This window comes from Lytechinus pictus, chromosome 18 (assembly GCF_037042905.1).
Source record: "Lytechinus pictus isolate F3 Inbred chromosome 18, Lp3.0, whole genome shotgun sequence".
Classification (NCBI taxonomy): domain Eukaryota; kingdom Metazoa; phylum Echinodermata; class Echinoidea; order Temnopleuroida; family Toxopneustidae; genus Lytechinus; species Lytechinus pictus.
Window position 1 is genome coordinate 4,185,315 of NC_087262.1, and position 18,640 is coordinate 4,203,954.

The following is an 18,640-nucleotide window of genomic DNA, read 5'->3' on the forward strand; positions in this document are numbered from 1 at the left end:
CAAGTTTTATGTTTTCATACTACAGCAATCAGCTGCCTGACACATTAAACAGTTATTTTAAAACAAATCGCAGTGTAAACAAATATAATACAAGAAACTCTGATAATTTATACATCCCTTTTTACCGTTTTTTCTTTATCAAGAACAGTCATAAGACTTAGAGTTGACCACTCGTATGGAACAGTTTTCCCCCTGAAATAAAACAAAGTCCTTCGCTAAATTCATTTAAAGTAACATGTAAGTCTTACCTTCAAAATATGTATACTCATGGGTCGAAGTGACCTTAAATTTGGGGTGATAACCTTCTTTTTTTTTTGGGGGGGGGGGGGCTTGTCAAATTTCCAGCCTCTTGTCCCCCCTACCTTTTGTGAGAGATTTCCGCACCACGTTCTCAATGAATAAGCTTGCCTGTTTTATGTGTATGCTTTTAAAATATTTTTTTTAATTTAGTTGTTGTTTTTATTCAAATTCTTTACTAATTTGTTGATTTTGAAATGTGTGTTTCTTGCAATCTAATAATTCAATTCAATTCAATTCAATTTAATTCTTTTATTTCATCAATAAATTGATTGCAAAATGTTTTTTTTCAGTAATGTATGTTAATCAGGGAGTAGCTTAGATAGGTCTATTTTGCTTTTGCTATTCCCTCACTTCGCATTTATTACCCTATGTAATTTGTTATTTTTGTTTATTTGTCATTTTACAATTATATTCATTACTCCATTACTATGGAATCATTTTGATCGATCTCGATGTATTGTATCTTGTATGTTTTTTTGTTTTTTTAGAGATAAATGAAATAAATGACTATGAATTTGAAATACACATACACACAATGTAATTGGAAATAAATATTTGTGAATAAGTGATATAATTCATTCAATTGCGTAATCCATGGATATCCATGAAATGATGCTTGAAAATGTTTTACCAGATCTTAAAACTGATGATAAAATATTATTCAACGTAACCGTGCTTTCAAATGAAATTACGTCACTAAGCTGAGGCACTTTGGAGTATCTATCTTTAACAAATACCCCATTCTTGTGATAGAGATATGGTTAATAGCGGATTGCATTTTCAATGGTTTTTTTTTTCCGAAATGGATTGGTACAATGGTCGCCTCAATGAGGCAAACGATTAAAAAATAATTCTTTGAATAATTAAGTGACAGATAATTTGTTAATTGTGTTTTGTATTACTGTTTTTACGTCTTTTTTTTGAAATATTCACGACCAGTACATTTTGATGAAATAAATAACTTCATTTGCTCATCATGTTTTTATCCCGGGTATTGATTTATTCATTCACCATCAATGCAATCAATTTTGAGAAAATGTGATAGCGTTTTATTAAAACAAATCTCAGCTTATTATTTCATTCTATCTCGTGTATTAATTTACTTCCACTATTCTGTTTCCCCTTTGTCACAAAATTATCGCTTTACTTCACGACACTGAAAAATCACAACCATTCAAACAAAATGCGTAATCATTCATTCATTCAATCAATCAATCATTCATTCAACCATTCAGTCAATCAATCAATCAATCAATCAATCCATCATTGAATCAACACTGACCACCAATCAACCAGCAACAACTCCAATCAGATTGGCCAATTGGTCACTCATGAATTATCTCAATGACGCATGCATTCATTCTATTACTCATGAAATTACCCCGCTAATCAAAATATACAAGCTCCCCTTCGTTTTACAGGTATAGCATCCCCAAATCATATACAATTATTTCAATCAATTTGAAAATAATCAATCAATCAATCAATCAATCATATAGATAAATGAATCAATCAATATATCAATCACATCATTGTCCATTCAATAGAAATGTCAAGCTCCATCCGATCCTGCCAGTCAGATTCGTGAACAATATTATTTTAAAATACGCTCTCATGAGGGAATGAATGATTAGCAAAATATTGAATTTTTTCGAAGTTTCGATGAATATTATGTCTTATCAATAACAATGGCCAAAATTGAATTTAAGTACATTATATCGATCCTATATAACAAAAAATTTGATTAAATTTTGAGGTTTTTTTCCATTGGGGGCGGACATAAATTTGTCAAAAGATCGGCTATTTATGCCGATCCTTTCTTGATTGTGCAATTAATCCAATCAATCAATCAATCGGCCATATCACAATCATCAACTCAATCGGTCAACCACCTATTTCTGCACTCAGTCATGCATATACAGACATCGTTTCGCTAATGCCTTAATTTTTCACCCAAAATCATTTGAATAAGAAATCTTTAAAGATGTATGCTAATTCCAGTGTTATACTTGGTCACAAATACAGCAATGATAAAACAACAAACGTTTATTTCAATTTGAAATCATGGAATATCTTTTTTAATCTCTTTAAACTGTACACGTATATACATTAATAAAACACCACATTAACTTTGTCACGGCTGTTCATTTTTAACCTCTCTATACAGAAAAAGAGTTGTATATATATACACACATAAATATAAACAATCAGAACACTATAATAGTCAACACATAAAAGTGAGAACACGTATAAAATTAATCTTTCTAGTATGCAGTAATTAATCAATCTTAATGGCGCACCGGGGCTAATTTTCCTCCCGAAAGAAGCGTGACGCATAAAAAGCGACATGTAATTCAGTTGAATTAATTTTAGGGTGATAAACGGGCTGTCGGAAGTATCGATGGTTTGTCAACAAATGCAACAAAAAAAACCCGGCAATTTAGGATTTGGGGGTAAATAAGGCTGCTCTATTATTAAGTAGAAGGGTAGGGGTGCTTGAGTGTAATTAATAAAAGATGACGTTTATGGCAGAAACAAAGCAGTAGGGAGTCCGTCTTCCTCTCGGCTCGTTGCGAGCGGAGGAGATACTTGTGATTAATTAGCTTCCTAATGGTGGAGGTTTTAAAAGATTCATGACATGGAGGCGCGCGGTTAAAGAGATGATAAAAACAAGAGTAGACGCGTCCCGGTGCCCATCAGTATTGTGATACCGAGTCGGATTTATGTTCTTGACACGAGCTTGGGACCTTTCTTGGAGATTGATGAGGTGAGGTCTCTTTCCAACCCGGCCATGATAATTCACCCAAACCATGTCTTATTCTGCTGTATCAATCATTCCGCCCCGTCATCAGCGCGCTAGTCAAGCGTAGCTCTTGCTTTGATAGAGGATGAAAAAAAGGGGGAGATGGAGAAAACGAGAGGGGTTGGGTGGAGAAACTGAAGTAAGCGACTAATGACAAGGGCATAAATGATCGCCACGGCTCGCCAACACGGCACCTTCCTCGCTCGGGCTGCAAACATGATATAGCTTCAGCTCTCCAGTGCCGCGCCAGGGAAGAAGATAAATTGCTACGATGGTCTGTTTGCGCGGCGACTGTTACTCATGCACGCGTCGGAGAAAAGGAGAAAGCAGGCTGATTTGTGAATAAAGAGTTTCTTATGACGGGAAGCCAGTTTAGCATCTCGCCCTATTGCTCATTCATAAATAGGGGGTTACATCCCAACTGTTTCAGTCCCGTGTGAAATGCATGTCATAAATAATTCCATACTGCCTGCTCTTTCGCCATTGTAAATTAATGAGTTAGATCGTCTAATAAACGGTCCTGACAAGGCGCAATGCTATCCTGTAAGTGAAATAGTGAATCGCATTTTGGGCAACGCAAAATATCCCTCGTCTCGCTCCATCATATCAGTATTTATAGAATAATGAAACACAAAACGTGTCATCAAATATTATAAGATCAGTATGAACTAAAAAGGAAATAATCATTTAGAAAAACATATAATATAACCTGTATTTTGGGACCGATTTTAAATATAAATTATTTTTTGTTGTACTCAAAGTACGCTTGAGCAATTAAATTTCGCGTTCCATCTCAGGTTACACATAGGGACGAACAGCACTCTTAGTTAGTAGTGACCGTTTTTTTAACACCGAGAGGAGACTTTCAACTAGAGTTTCCCTTGTTCATATCACTAATATTTTCTCTGAGAGATAGACTCACAATTGATTTCCTCATCTTACAGAATAGTACTTTTCGAATAAAATGTAAATCTCTGTACAGTCCTTACGAACCAACAAGATGCAATTAAAGTACTTCAACATTTGTAACAGGTTTTAAACTGAATACAGAAATATGAAACTTAACACAGTGAACACATAATATAATAATTTTTCAGGTGTGATATTAAAGAGTTTCGTGCACCATTCTGGGTAGATTTTTGGCTAGTGGGGTACTCCAGCTGCGGCGAGTCGACCTTTAAGATCGTGGAAAGCATACGGGGAGTAGTAAGCACCGGCTGGGAGTCCAGGGAGGGTGGCCAACGAGGTGGGGATGGGTGCCTTGTAGGGGTGATACCTTAGGGCGGATCCTGGGCTAAGGGGTGAAGGTGGTACTCCTGGTTTTGTAAGTCCAAAGGAACCAGGGATATGTCCTGCAGTAGGATAGTGCATGTAGTAAGCACTAAGTTGGGCGTTGATTGACGATGCCAAGGCGTAAGGAGACGGCGTACTTATCGACTCGCTGGACTGCATCGTGTGCGTGCGTAAATGTTGCAGCAACTCCTCGCCACTGCCGAACCGTTTCCCACAGCTCGTGTTGCCCGAAACCCAGTTGCAGACGTGTCCATGCTCGGTTTGGGCGGGTACCGGGGGTGGAGGGTAGAGATAAGGCGTGGCTGATGCGGTGGGACTTCCCGATTGGAAATAGGCGGGAAACGCACCCGGAACGGGAAGTGCAAACGGAACGGCCCCGCCGAGTGATAGTCCATCATGTCTACATTGCGTGCATGCTGCACCCGATGCTGCAGAAGCTGCAAGTGAGGCTGATTGACAATGTGAACAGTACGGGTCACGGCAGATAGGCATCAATGTGGTGCCCCCATCAGCGGTTTTCACACGTGCATAGGCGGTGGCGTAAGGTGAACCGGCGGTAGCAGCTAAAATATGTCCAGCATGATCCTTTGAAATGCTTGCAGGATCTGCAATGTGGGGTAGGTGTCCAAGAAGCTGCGAAGGGCATCCACCATAATGTCCTGAAGTGGGTGGAGTACTGGTGTGAGATGTAGACGGTTTGAATCCTGTGGCTAGTGCAGGGGGCACGAGATGTGTCGGTAAGATAGGGGCAGTGGAAACCTGAGAGTGGGGCTTCGAATCACCTCGGTAACTCGGACTATGAGCACCTGAGCTTGTGCAGCCAAAGCTATGTCCAGTACTGGTGTGACTTGAGACAGTTTCTGTTGTACTCTGATTCGAACTTGGCCTCGATGCCTCTGTCCTTGTTTTCGTTGGCGACGGCGGCGACGACGTGAAGGTGGTCGCGCTGGCGATTGGTTTCGAGTCCGTGCTTGTGATGACACTCAGAGGGGATCCCCGCGAGATTGCTTTGTCGGCGTAACCTGGTATTTTCGTCACATAGGCATCGCCGTCGCGTTTCTCGTTTTGCTTGTAAGGCTTGAACGATGACCTGTCGAGCTCGGGCACCGTGGTCGCTGCCTTCTCAGGGGACTTCTTGCCACCGATGTCGAGAGGAGCCGTCAACCCGGTCTTCATCTCATTCGAGTTGGGAGGAGGGTCTGGCTTTCCGATACTGCTACATGTCTGAGCCAGCAAGGCCAGTGGACTCTTCTTCGCATCCAACTGCAATGAAAGAAAATGAAAATAGAAACAAAACATTAATAATCATGATAAAAAAATCATAGTGTTTATTCAATCTTAATACAAACCGAAAGTGATTATTTATGAGCATTTGGTTGCAAGGGGGAATTAATGTGACGAAAGAAAATTCTCCAAATTCCACGCCGCGCATAACCATTACATATCACAATCAAGAAAACTTCTTGAAATATCCCTACCAAAGAAAGTGATCAGCATCTTTCATAGAAATGTGTACAGAGGTTTCTCCTCATATTATGATGAATGCAAAAAGTGTGACAAATAATCTATTATCTATAGCTTTTCTCAAGAATTCATAACCTTGATGATTGGTAATTCATTCTATAACCCACGTATTATCACTTTCGATTTCGAGAATCGAGATACCACGTTATTGTACTAGTGTCCGTGCAATTGCAATACACATGCAAGACAAAGCGGGTTTTGCTTGCGAATTGCAGATTTGGGAAATGTTGTTTTTACTATTGCATAGCAATGTGTCGCCTAAATACATTATGACATCAGCACAGACACAATGTACAATTTACAATGTGAATGTAAATGACTAAAATAGCAAAAGGGTTTTATGAAAACGTGCATATTGAATAAAAAATTGCAAAAATGTGAGGCAATAATCAAAAGCATGTTTGTACATTTTATGGTAAATATATCACTTGCACCCAATCGCTTAAGCTTTATTCTTTTTCACCAATAGGTCCTTAGGAATTGCAAGATAAAAATGGAAAGTAGGCCTACATGTTTTTCTTTTTAAGTGTGTACCGCCGAATTCACTGGAAAATGATCAATGGGAAATCAAGCGTCGGAATATGGGCATGTGTAGGCATACTCAATTCAACAACGGCATCTATGAATACAAATTCAGTATGCGATACACTGTGGCATGAAGAGTAAATAATAAGGCTTAGCTCAAGCTATGAAATCTCCGACACAATAACCACAGTCGACTTTATCAGTATTGAACAGAAACCATTACGAACAGACTGCTACTGAAATCACTGGGTATTTCATTTCCTTCTGAGACAGTTCCTAACTCATACTACAGCATGAATGTTTTGGTTTTCTTTCCTGTCTGTCCTCCTGCCAGTCTATCGCGTATCGACCGTGCACGCAGAGCAGGTTTGCACCAAACGCAATTCAACTAAAATGATTGGAACTGAATTTGTCTTTCTGTACACACGCACAAGGGACAATGCCATGATTGACAATCAAGATTTTGACAATAAAAAGCAAAATATATGGGCCTATCAATACAAAATGTTTAACAGAAACCTAATTATATCATAACATGTTTAATGCATAGTTGGCTGCGAGTATACATGTAGGTATAGCCATGATAGCGTCAGGTATCAACTCATTGCATGCCGGATTTACTGTACGATTACGAAATTGAGAAGTCACGGCAGCATGATTTGTTGAAATGTACGACATAAATTCTGCAACCGTCAAGCATAATTATGTATATTTGTAGTATAAAAAAAGATTTGCAACATAAATGACATAGAATTTAGATTATTGGAAGCATACTATAAGTATAAGCTACACCGGGCATAGATAATGATATTGCACAACACTTCCCTGGTTGATTGAAGCAGGTACGGTAGGTCGGGGAATAATTTTCAACATGTTCATAGGCAAGACAATGCCGGCAGATACTGAAAAAATAGTAATATAACGTGTTGTTCCTGCTCCTATAATTTCCTCAATTATACAATAAACCTACATTATGGAAAACCTAAACGTCATGAATAAAAAAATTTACTTGGTAAATAAAAAATTTGACAAATATGGCTTTAAAACTAGAGCGGGTGGGCATTGTGACCATGGTGAAATTAAAATACCGATCTTACCGTGGTTGGAAGAGGGTCCATGGGCTGTAAATACTCCGTATGCATTAGGGGTTGCGTCCGTGTCGCAAGCATGGTGAAAATCGGGTATAAACCAAGAAATATTCACAAAGTGGGTAGCACTGTATCACAACAGATAGCAAGAATATCACAAGAAAGAGATCACAACACTGACAAGAGATGGTGCGAGTAGGTACGACATACGTCCGCTCAGAGCGAGAGCTGAGAATTGAGTAGCGATGAGGGGAGAGAGAGATGTGCGGGCGGCGAGCCGTCACTGACTGGCCCACTAGCTCGGCCCCATTGTGCGAATGGATTTGTCTACGCGAGCCACACAAGCACTCCTCTAAGCGCACCGCCGCTGCAGACAACACACAAAACCACAAATTTGCCGACAACACTTCAAGTCAAACATTGAATTTACAACGCGAGATGAAGGGACTTTACCGCTGGCCAATCGGAGCGGGGCGACGGCCCGTGCGCGGTGCGCGATTGGTCGCTCGGGATGTGTAGCTGTCAGAGGCTTGGGATGATTGATATGTGATCTTGTCACATGCTCCGCGCCAGCCAATCAAATTCGCGATTAGCAATTCCCGTTGGCAGGCGTCCAGTGCTGCTCGCTGCTCTGCGATCAATCAAGTGCGGTGTCAGCCTTGTCAATTCCGTCTGATTTATGTCAGCGTTTTGTTGTTGATAACATGGCTCGAGTAATTTGAAAAACGGCTTTTGAAAGGGGGTATGATTCCCCGCGATAAATCGGCCCAATAATCGCAATTAATGTGTGACAACAAAGAGACCGGCGGAGTAGCTTTGAATGACAACCGCACCCTGTGCGACAGCCGGATTTTCCCCCCTTCTTTTTTGGTGATGGGAGGAAAGGCTAACGGGGACTGCTTCTTCTAAAACAAGCAAGCTGTATGGCACACATTTCGCACTTTTCTTTCTCAATGTGTCGGTGCGTTGTGTATTTGGGATTGTGTGTGTATGTGTGCTTCGCTCGTTAAAAGCCGTTTCTAAACCTCGCCGCCTTGTTGTGCTTGAGCAAACGAACCCGAGCCCTTGCACTCCGCCGGGCTATTGACATCGCCCTGCCATTGGAGCTGGGGTGTCGGTGAGCTTCAAAGGCGAGCCATGAGTTAGAGGAGATTTTTATCTCTCTCGTCAATCAATCATCGCCTGAGCAAGCAGGGCTTTTCGAACAGGCTCGAGATTGACGGGCTGAACAACACACGTGACAGGCTGCCGATTTTAACACGAGCTGACAGCTTGCTCTTCTGGAGGAGGGAGATGGGGGAAATCAAAGCCCCGATGAGAAATGAAAAGAGCGAGGAAGGAGGAGGAGGAGAAAGAGGGGGAATAATCGACCAAAGGGAAATTAAGGACGGCAAAGGAATAGGAACATAATAACGCAATGTATCCGGTCGGTGGGGCATTAAAAGAAAATAAAGGCTTTCTTCTCTCTCATCTCCCTGTTTCGCTTCTAAACCTTTCCAGCTCCGTCTCCATTTTTGTTTGGGAGACTGATTGACTGGCTGTTCTTGGGCGGCAAACTCTGACGGTTGGAAAATGACGCTTATGAAAACATGCTGGTTTAGGGGTAGCCAGTGATGATTGCTCCAGCCCAACTCTCGAGGGGAGGGTGCCATTGACGGTATGCACAATAACAAGAGCGAGGGGGACCTGCCTGAATAGTGCACGGAGACGGGCATAAAGAAGGAAAAGAAAACTCCCATTGTAAGTTTGTGGCAAGACGAAACAGGCAATAGAAAAATATCCGAAAACCACGGCGACCTTACGCGCTTGCACTCTCAGCAGCATGCAGGCATTTTGACGAAGAGAGAAGTAAATTGAAAATAGTGAGAGCATCGTTTGCCCTCGTATTTTTTCGCTGCTTATGCATGAAAAATGGCCCGTCCTCCCCTCACCAGTTGATTAGGATGGAAGATGCATGGGGATAATGATGAATTGCTGGCAAATTTATAACGGGAGACCACGAGGAAAGTGGAATGCACTGTGTATCTGAAATCACAATCTGCGTGAATTTTCAGTTAGCAGACAGGACATGTCAGGATGTCTGGGCTGCTAGTCTATCCGCTCAGACTCTGTATATCGGGACGTTTAAAATGGCATAAATTAGAGATATTTTGGTACTCGCTTGTAAGCCAAAGTTATCATTCGACTATGGAAATTACAGAGTAGGCCTATAGGTCATTATGGGCTATACATGTCGTCAGCATTATGGCGATGTTTATAGCACAGTTTCAATTTGTCGGAGATCATTTTGCCTAAAGGGCATGTTGCAGCAATATTGATTACTGCATCAACATTTAAACCTACCATGGAAATAAGTTGACATCGATCGAATATCAAATTTTATCTGAAAAAGTTTAGGGAAAGTTCAGCCCCGAATGGCTGGTTTTATGAATAGGGGGTTTTCAACAACAATATTGTTCATCCACGCTGTGTTAGAAAACTATGGAACGCTGAATTGGGCGCCGAATGCAACAAGGGAAAGGTGGATAAAATAAGCTACATTCATCCACCTGTATGGTTTTGATGCAACAAAATGAATGTCTGACTTAAATCCACCCCAACAAAAAGTTGATTTGAATAAAAAAAAGAAAAATCCAACACGCATGGCACTGAATATTTCATCAAAATCGTATGTAAAATAAGAAAGTTATGACATTTTAAAGTTCCGCTTAATTTCACAAAACAGTTATGTGCATATCCTGGCTGGTATGCAAATGAGGAGACTATGACGTCATCCACTCACTATTTCTTTTGTATTATATTATATGAAATATGTAATATTCTAATTTTCTCCTCATTGTCAAGTGATACAACGATTAATTCCTCACTGAACATAGCATCGTTTAATTGTTCAGTCAAGTTGGTCCTTATTGTCAAATCTATGAAAAAATGAAATATTGTATAATTCAAACAATAAAAAACAAAAGAAATAGTGAGTGATGGACATCATCGACTGAGTCACCTAGTTGCGCATATCAATGTTTTGTGAAAAATAAGCGAAACTTTAAAATCACATAACTTTCTTATTTTACATCCGATTTTGATAAAATTTTCAGCACTATGCTAGTTTTGATTTTTCTCTATTTATTCAAGTCAGCATTTTCCTGGGGGTGGATTTGACCTTTATAGTATTATGGTCAAAGAGCTCTTCAGAATATAAACACCAATCGCCAACAAAAATTCATTTTATTTTTATCATACAGAATCATCAACAAATTGGGAGAGTATTATTTAGTAACAGACGCATTTCAAGAATGATCAATATTTTTATACAGGTCTGCAGTATTGTTCGCGGTACAATCGCATTAACCTATATTATTACATGCGTTTTTTGAAGACCAGCCTGGCATAGATTCTATTCCGGTTAAGTCCTTGAATGAAGGCTAGTAACACGAGAATGAGGTTCAATGTCGCCCACATCATCCCCATCATATCTTGACATGTCATCATGGGCGTGCTCGGTCCATCTCGCTTTTCAAACTCCCGATCCTTTGCCTCGATAATGAAGGCGCAATGGGGTATGTAACGAGCACCAAATCGTCGCGCGGGCGACATGAAAGCCGTCCAAGGCGAAAATGATCTGTGTTTTTCTCGTTCGTCGTCTGTTTCTCGAGTTCCCATTCTCCTGTTTTCGTCTTCCTCTCCCGCACTAACCCCCCCCCCTTCATTTCTCTCTGTCTCGTCTGTTTAATTTTTTTGAAAAAAAGCTATACACCCTATTACAGGGGTGGGGAATAAAACGTTTAAAGAAAAGTTTCACCATCACATAATATTTTGTTCACTAATAGAATTATCTGTCTCACATTCTCCTCTCCCCTTTCATATGCCTTTCCAAACTCCCCCACCCCCTCTCTCTCCCTCTCCCTCCCTCTCTCTCTCTCTCTCTTGTTCTCTTTCTTTCATTTAATCTTCTTCAGCCTGAGCTATTATGAAACCCTTTTTAAACGTTCTAGCCGTCTTCTCCCCCCCCCCCCCTCCCCCTCACTCTCATTCATACCTGAAGCCCCCTGTCATCCCTTTCTATTCGGACCCCCTCCCCCGTCCCATGGCCCTGGGAAGCGGGCATTGCTTCAGTACCCAAAAAGATTTATTTGGGGGTGCTGCGTATAAAAATTATTATTCTCTTTAGCATGCTTAGGCAGCACTCCCGGGTATTCTGGAAGATGTGAAAAATTGAAAAATGTAACCAAAATGACCTTCATTTTGTAGTGAAACCGTTTTTCTTTCTTTTTGTTTTGTTTTACTTTTCAAATTTCTCGGGACCAATTTGATCTTCATTTTGTAGGGAAAACCTTCTTTTTTTGCTTATAAAAGTTACATCAGCAGCCCCTGCAGTAAAAAAAAAATCGTTATCAGGGTCCTGCCGCCATCCCCCCACCCCCCCCCCCCCCACCTGATCCATTCATGCCCTCTTTCTCTTGCCTTCTCCATCCATCGTGTCGGCTTCCATGTGTGTCTTGATGAAGAGACATGAGACGAGATCCAAACGAGAAGAAATAATTAGATCGATGCTCTCGACGATGTATCGTGACAGCGACCATTGCTCAAACTCGGTGACGTGACAGACTCTCTGCGCATGCGCTGATACCAGAATCATCACGTTCTTAATCTATCTCTTTACTACACCAATAAAGGTGGTTTCAAACCGCCTCGATCACAAGAATCCCCGTTAAATTACGAGAACTTTTTTAGGCTGAAAAATACCCATTAATTATTCCTGCATTCACACCGCCCTGAAACATACCCTTCGGGATAAGTTCCTGAAGTTACGAGCATGCGCAGTATGGTCTGATAAGCAGCAAGGCGCGAAATTCAAAATCACTAACCCAGCAGCAACCCATGCACGGCGCCGCACCCAACGACACGCTGGGCTAAAAGTTCCCGTAATTTGCTTTCAGACCGCCAAAATACCCACGACCTTGGAAAAATCCCCGCGAAAGTTCTCGTAATTTCGCCAAGTACCTACTATTTATCGGGTATTTTCTTTCGGGGATATTACGCGTAGTTTGCTTTCAGACCGCCAAAATACCTGGTATTTTCTGATCGGGGTAAATTTCCCGATCAGAGAATACCTGGAACTGGCGAACTTCGAGGCGGTCTGAAACCACCTTAAGTGGACATTTCGACTTCTTACAGAGTCTTATAGGGGTATGTCAAAAACATATGGGACGTTGCAAGAAACTGCTAATCATGCGTAAGAAATTGGGGGTGTTGGGAAAAACTGGTTTACAACTGAACATACTGTAAATCAACAACAAATTTACAATTTAATCTAATTAATTAAGGACGTGCGCGTGATATTTTGGGAGTGACGCTGTATCTGGAATGGAATGTTTCTTTGCAAGGCCCCGATAGTTAGGAGTTCGGATAATCCATTATTGAATCACTAGAATTGTACCGATTCTTATGCACGACAGTTTTCACTTCCTGAAAATATTTGCTTTGTGGAAATGAGCGAAAATACTTCAGGTAAAACAAGAAGAAAATTTTTATGTCGGCCTATACATAAAAGCATACCGCATAATGGTATACAATTTGTTTTTGTTTGATAGACGTGAAATAAATAAATTTGAATTTGAAATTTGAATAAAATTTGCAAGCATGCAAGGTTTGACAATCAAATGCGCTTGAGCTGCTATAATGCAATGATATTTAAATCTGTCGTATTTACTTTTTTGGTAGAAGGAGAGGATTAATTACATAAATCGTCATGCGAATTGTAAGACGTGGCTTTTGAAGTTGATTTAGTATTGTCGAAAAATAGGTATGTACTTTTTAAGAAATGTTGTTGAATAACACTACACTTTCCTCATATTATTTGGGGATTTATTCGGCTTTTCTTTACAGGTTAAAAAGACAACCAAACACAATAATGCATCAGAAAGACTCTTCAGGGTTATTTTATTAGACAAGCAATGAAATAATAGAACTTAAGTAAACATTGAAAATGTAGCATTATTTTGTGCTTATCGTGCAAGGAAGAATTCTTGTCTCAAATCGTAGCTTCTACTTATTTCTTCCTTCGCGGCAGCCTTCAACCTCGGCTCCTTTAATATTATTCACCGATGTTTTTTTTTGAGAGCATAATCTTCTGAAATTTCATTTATCTTTTAATCCCTTCCGCTTCATTTAAGATTCATTAATAGTTCAATCATTCATCGAGGAAATTAGGAGTCGATTTTTAAAGAACATCATGAACCTCTTTGAACCCACCAAGGTTTTTGTGATGATGTTCAGCCTGCGACAAGTGCTTGTTTGGTCAAGAGATGGCGCTAGACCAATTTTAGGGTCTAGGGAGGTGACATGGCCGAGTGGTCTAAACTGCTAAGGGCGAATGACGATACACATAGTACGAAAGAAGTCCGAGGTTCGATCCCCAGCCACGGCACCTATACCCCTGAGCAAGGATAACATTAATAATGTTATTCTATTCAACATTAAAGTGATCATTTCACTTTGTTCTGATTTTTAAAAAATTCTCATTTTGGTTCTTTAAAATGGGATAAACATTAGTCTTATACTAAGTGTAAAAATACCATCCCAAAAGTTTGAACGTATCAAATCTACAGGAACAATTTTAAAACCTTGGAGATGTAAACCAGACTTTGAAAATAATTTGGGGCTGGTTTCAATGACTTTTTGTATACAGCGAATCTGTAAACGCTGAATGTACAGTGCAGCTAAAAATAGTGTGTGTATATGAAATACACACAGCAGCTCGATGTCAGTTAACACAGCCAACGGACTTTTTGAATTGGAGAAAACTGGTCATAAGTTGAACCCGTCTACCAGACGATTCTGAAAATCAGGCTAATAAATTGTTTCTTGTATCTAAATTAGAGTTTTTCATCCTATATTGTGGTCTGCTTCAGGTTTTTTTTTAGGACAAATACAAGCAATCATACACATGTTTCATCTCAGTTTGAGAATTTTTTAAATCAGCTGCTCACAAAGAAAACGATTCCGTTAAAATAAATGGAAATTCTGTAGGCATTACTGGCACCAATGTTTGCACGTGTTTAACAAAAAAGTGCCGTGGTCTAGTGGTCCAAATGCATAATTAAGGCACACGGAAGTCCGGGGATCGATCTTTGAAACGGCACCTATACCCTTGGGCAAGGCATTTTGATCTCCATTCATCATGCATTGAAATACATTATTATTTTGTTTGCGTTTTAGTTAAAAAAGAAATGGAAGAGAGAAAATATTGGTCTGTTTGCGCCATTGTTTACAGTAACTTTCATTCGTGTTTGCCTTCACATTTCATGAAAGCTTTATCAAGATTTTATTATTTAAAACAAAACCATGAAAGAAATAGCAATTAGATCATTCATTGATCCCTTCCTGTTCGTACAAGTGCAACTTAAATTACCCCTAGATTAATTCACCCAATCCTTCTTTGTATAAGGTACTCTGTTAGAAATTTCTACTTAAAAAAAAATCCTGCAGCAGAGTCTCGAGAACACCAGTCCTGTAATCTTACTGCACTGTGTAATCTTACATGCATTTGTGTAAAATAACAGAAAATTGGTATTTGGTGTATGTAACTTAAAACATTTATTGTAATAAGACTTTTCCCCCCTTTAAAAAAAAACCAGACCTGTTCTGTACAATTGTAGAAAAATTGTAGAAATGTTTTCCTGATATAACAATTTACAGAATGATTTGGTTATTTCTTTCTGTAAAATCTGTTTTTTTCCTTCTGTAAAATCTTCTGTTTTTTCTAACAGTGTAGTCTCAGCATTATCATGATAATCAATTATTCAAGTTAATTAATATCCAAATCTATAGCAAGACAAAAGAGTCCTGAAATATTTCGATGAAATATGATCAATTTTATTGTGTGGAAACAATTTCATTTTATTTATTTATTTTTTGCATTCCAGGTTCCAAGATATTGAAGAACGCCATCGTCACTAAAAGACGATTGCATTATTCAATGCATACAAATTATTGTTTGTCTCTTAAAGAATAATTATATAACTTCATTGAAAGATAATCCAGCTCACATTTGAGTTATACTTTCTCGAAATCTAGCCAATCATGCGTCAATATTACGCAAAAGTGTTAATGAAAAACCTTGGGAACAATTTGAAATGTGTTTCCCCCCCCCCCCCGAATCTCGATATTGCATCAGAATGTGCTTACAAAAAACGCAAATCAACATAGTTAGGATGGTATACCCCAATTTGGCTGAATTTAAAAACGATTCAGAGATGTTTTTTGTATAACATGTAGAACATATTATTATAGACCTAAACATCACCATTCGACAATAGCTATAGTACTCCAATGTCTCTAAAAGGAAAGTGTATTTACTAGTATCAGTATTTGCCATTTCACCTTCCTTTGCAATTTAAGGAACTAATTTACGCGGCTTAAAAATATCAATAAATAATTGCTCTGTAATTACTTGAGTGTTATGGTCTTTTAATTACATCTTGTTATTGGTTAAAATGAATGCCAATTATCGCTCGGATGTACCGCTCTATTCTCGCCGCCATTTTTCTTCATTAGAATTCCTGACGGGATATAAAGTACACTCAACACATTGTGCTACATTTCAAACAGATTAATCCTTCTGCTATTTTGAATGAGTATTCATTTCCTCTCGCGATAGAAAAAAAGTGCTAATAAGAGGTCTTTGCGGTAACGCGAGCGAACAAGGCGCGAAATTATTGTCAATTCCCGATCGGGTTTGATTCGCCAAACTGTTTGTTCCCGTTGACAAAAGCTTGAAAGGGCCCCGAAATAATGATTATAATCAGAGAGAAACACCAAACGATTGTCAGGAACATGAAAAAAAAATGGGAATGTAATCACAAAAGTGAGTGTTGGGTTATTGGGCGCCGATGGCTCGAGAAGAATGGGGTGAAAGCCGGTTGGATTTAGCGCTATTAAAATGTATCCGACTTTGTATTTAACGGGAGATAAATGAACACGGGTACGGATTGGTTTGACGGCTATTTAATAGCTAAACTAATCAGAATAATTCCATTGATGACCCCGCCACAACAAGCCACGAAGGACGTGAATGAGAAAAACGGGCGGTTGAAAAGCCCCCAACGGACCATTCTGATGCCATTCGATCGGGTTATCTAGTCATTGTGACCATTGTATTGAAGGTGGAAACGTTTTTAAGGACCCCCTTATTCAGACTGTCGCGCCGATCAAAAGCCCGGCCGTAATGAGGATGCTTTAGCCGTAATAACTTCTACAGTTTGACGCTTATTACGCTATATTGTTCGGCAACTTCAGTCGAGTCTGTCAGGCAATTATAGGGCCGTATTAAGGGTGAGATTATCGATCGGTATAATCCCGTGAGTGGGCCCCTGCTATTGCTATTGATTAACATCAAAGCGAGGCGCGCTTTTCGGGAAGCCCTCCGTTTTACACTAAGACCTTGCCAAATGTTTTGTCCTTGCCTGTATTACAAGCTATCCATCAAGATTTCTCCTTTTTCCATTGTGTTAGAGCAAGGTCTTCCTTTGACGGGTTGGGAAATAAAGACCCAGTGTCCGATATTTCCAGGCACATAAAGCATTCATGATGCAAAAACTTGTGTTACGATAATAGGCCCACGTTTATGAGCGTTGTTCCATCCAGCTATGTACACTTTTATTACCATTCAACTCATTATTATTGCATAGTTTAGAGTAAAAGTTTAATTATAACTATATAATTACAGCTTTCTACTCAACAAAAATGGTTTCGCATAAACATGATCAGGATGACGATGGTCGTTTTCTTCTTTCTAGAATAACATAAATGTCAGGAGGCCACAGAACGGTTTTGAAATGGGGCTGACCATGCAAAATTATATCAGATGACGGATGGTCCTTTTTATGTTTTGTACACGTTTACTGAAAAATATGGGACTGGACCCCTACCCCCTCCCTCCTTACCCCCGGTTCCATGGCCCTGAATGAATTATTATTTCTTAATAACAATAATGACACATTCATAATTCCAGCTAAAAGACTTTGCCCTTAGCAGCCCATATAACTCTCAAAGCTATATGCCAAACAAAAGTCATGTTAAAGTTATGAAGGCATTGAGTTCAATTGGGACATGATTACCTGAAAATCTTGAAATATTTACCGTTTTGGATAAAAAAACAAAATTTGGTTGGTACAAAAATGACCATGGTATACCGAATATAATAGGGTTTATTTGCCGAAATTGAAATTTTGTCTATATTCCACTGTGGTAAAACGCACAAATTGTAATGTGATAAATTGGAAGTTAGTTACTTTGAAACAAACCGATAATAAAAATACTTCAAAGGGGTTTAACTTTATGAAGTAGCTGGGGCAACATAAAGCATTATAATTCTACCAAATTCTATCGTAGATTCCAGGTAAAAAAATTCAAAGTGAAAAACTAATAGAAATATAGAAACCGGCGAGTAAACGATGTTTATGACCGGATTAAACATGCTAAAGATGCCTGTAAAAGCAGCTAAAATGAAGATAAATTTTCTGGAGAGTTTACTCCTCAAACGAATAGCAATTACAATAAATCATACAAAGAGCCTAACACTTATCCTGCACGATGTCAGCTTTGGGCTCCATGATAAAAAATTGTTCTTAGAAAGATACTCGTTTCGGCAATAAAAGGCTAATAAATCATCATAAATGACAATTCCTAAACTGTAATTATCGACTATTGGGCGGTTTATTACCTTAAAGCCTCATAATCACGATAATTGTCAGGAATCGTTCTCCTTTATCCAAAATTTGAGACCAAAACATGCATGGCAATTGAAGGAATATATACATTTATCATCCTCTAAGCAGTTGTAAATATATGGCAACAGTTTACATGGTAAATGTTCTGACATGATAATTTAACGAGGTATTCGATGTAATTACAAAACATCATTATTTTCAAAGCTTGAATGGCAGCACTTATTATGCAAGGAAAAAAAAACCACGAAACTGAAAATGATATACCTCCTGCCCCGAAGTATGCTACTGCAGTTCTTTATTATCTGAAAGAGTTATAATAATGGTCCTATAACATCGGCCTACTTTTATTTGGGATTTTAAAGGCTTTCCCTCTAAAT

At 39.1% G+C, this 18,640-nt stretch overlaps 1 protein-coding gene across 1 annotated transcript; it reads right to left on the minus strand.

Moving 5' to 3' along the window:
* Positions 1–3,863: 3,863 nt before the first annotated feature.
* On the minus strand, positions 3,864–8,505 carry LOC129281862 (zinc finger protein 503-like). Its single transcript, XM_054917790.2, has 2 exons — positions 7,543–8,505; positions 3,864–5,659 (listed from the first exon to the last, which is right to left on the minus strand). Exons 1-2 carry the CDS (start codon positions 7,612–7,614, stop codon positions 4,247–4,249), a joined length of 1,485 nt encoding a protein of 494 aa, XP_054773765.2. The 5' UTR covers positions 7,615–8,505; the 3' UTR covers positions 3,864–4,246.
* Positions 8,506–18,640: the final 10,135 nt, after the last annotated feature.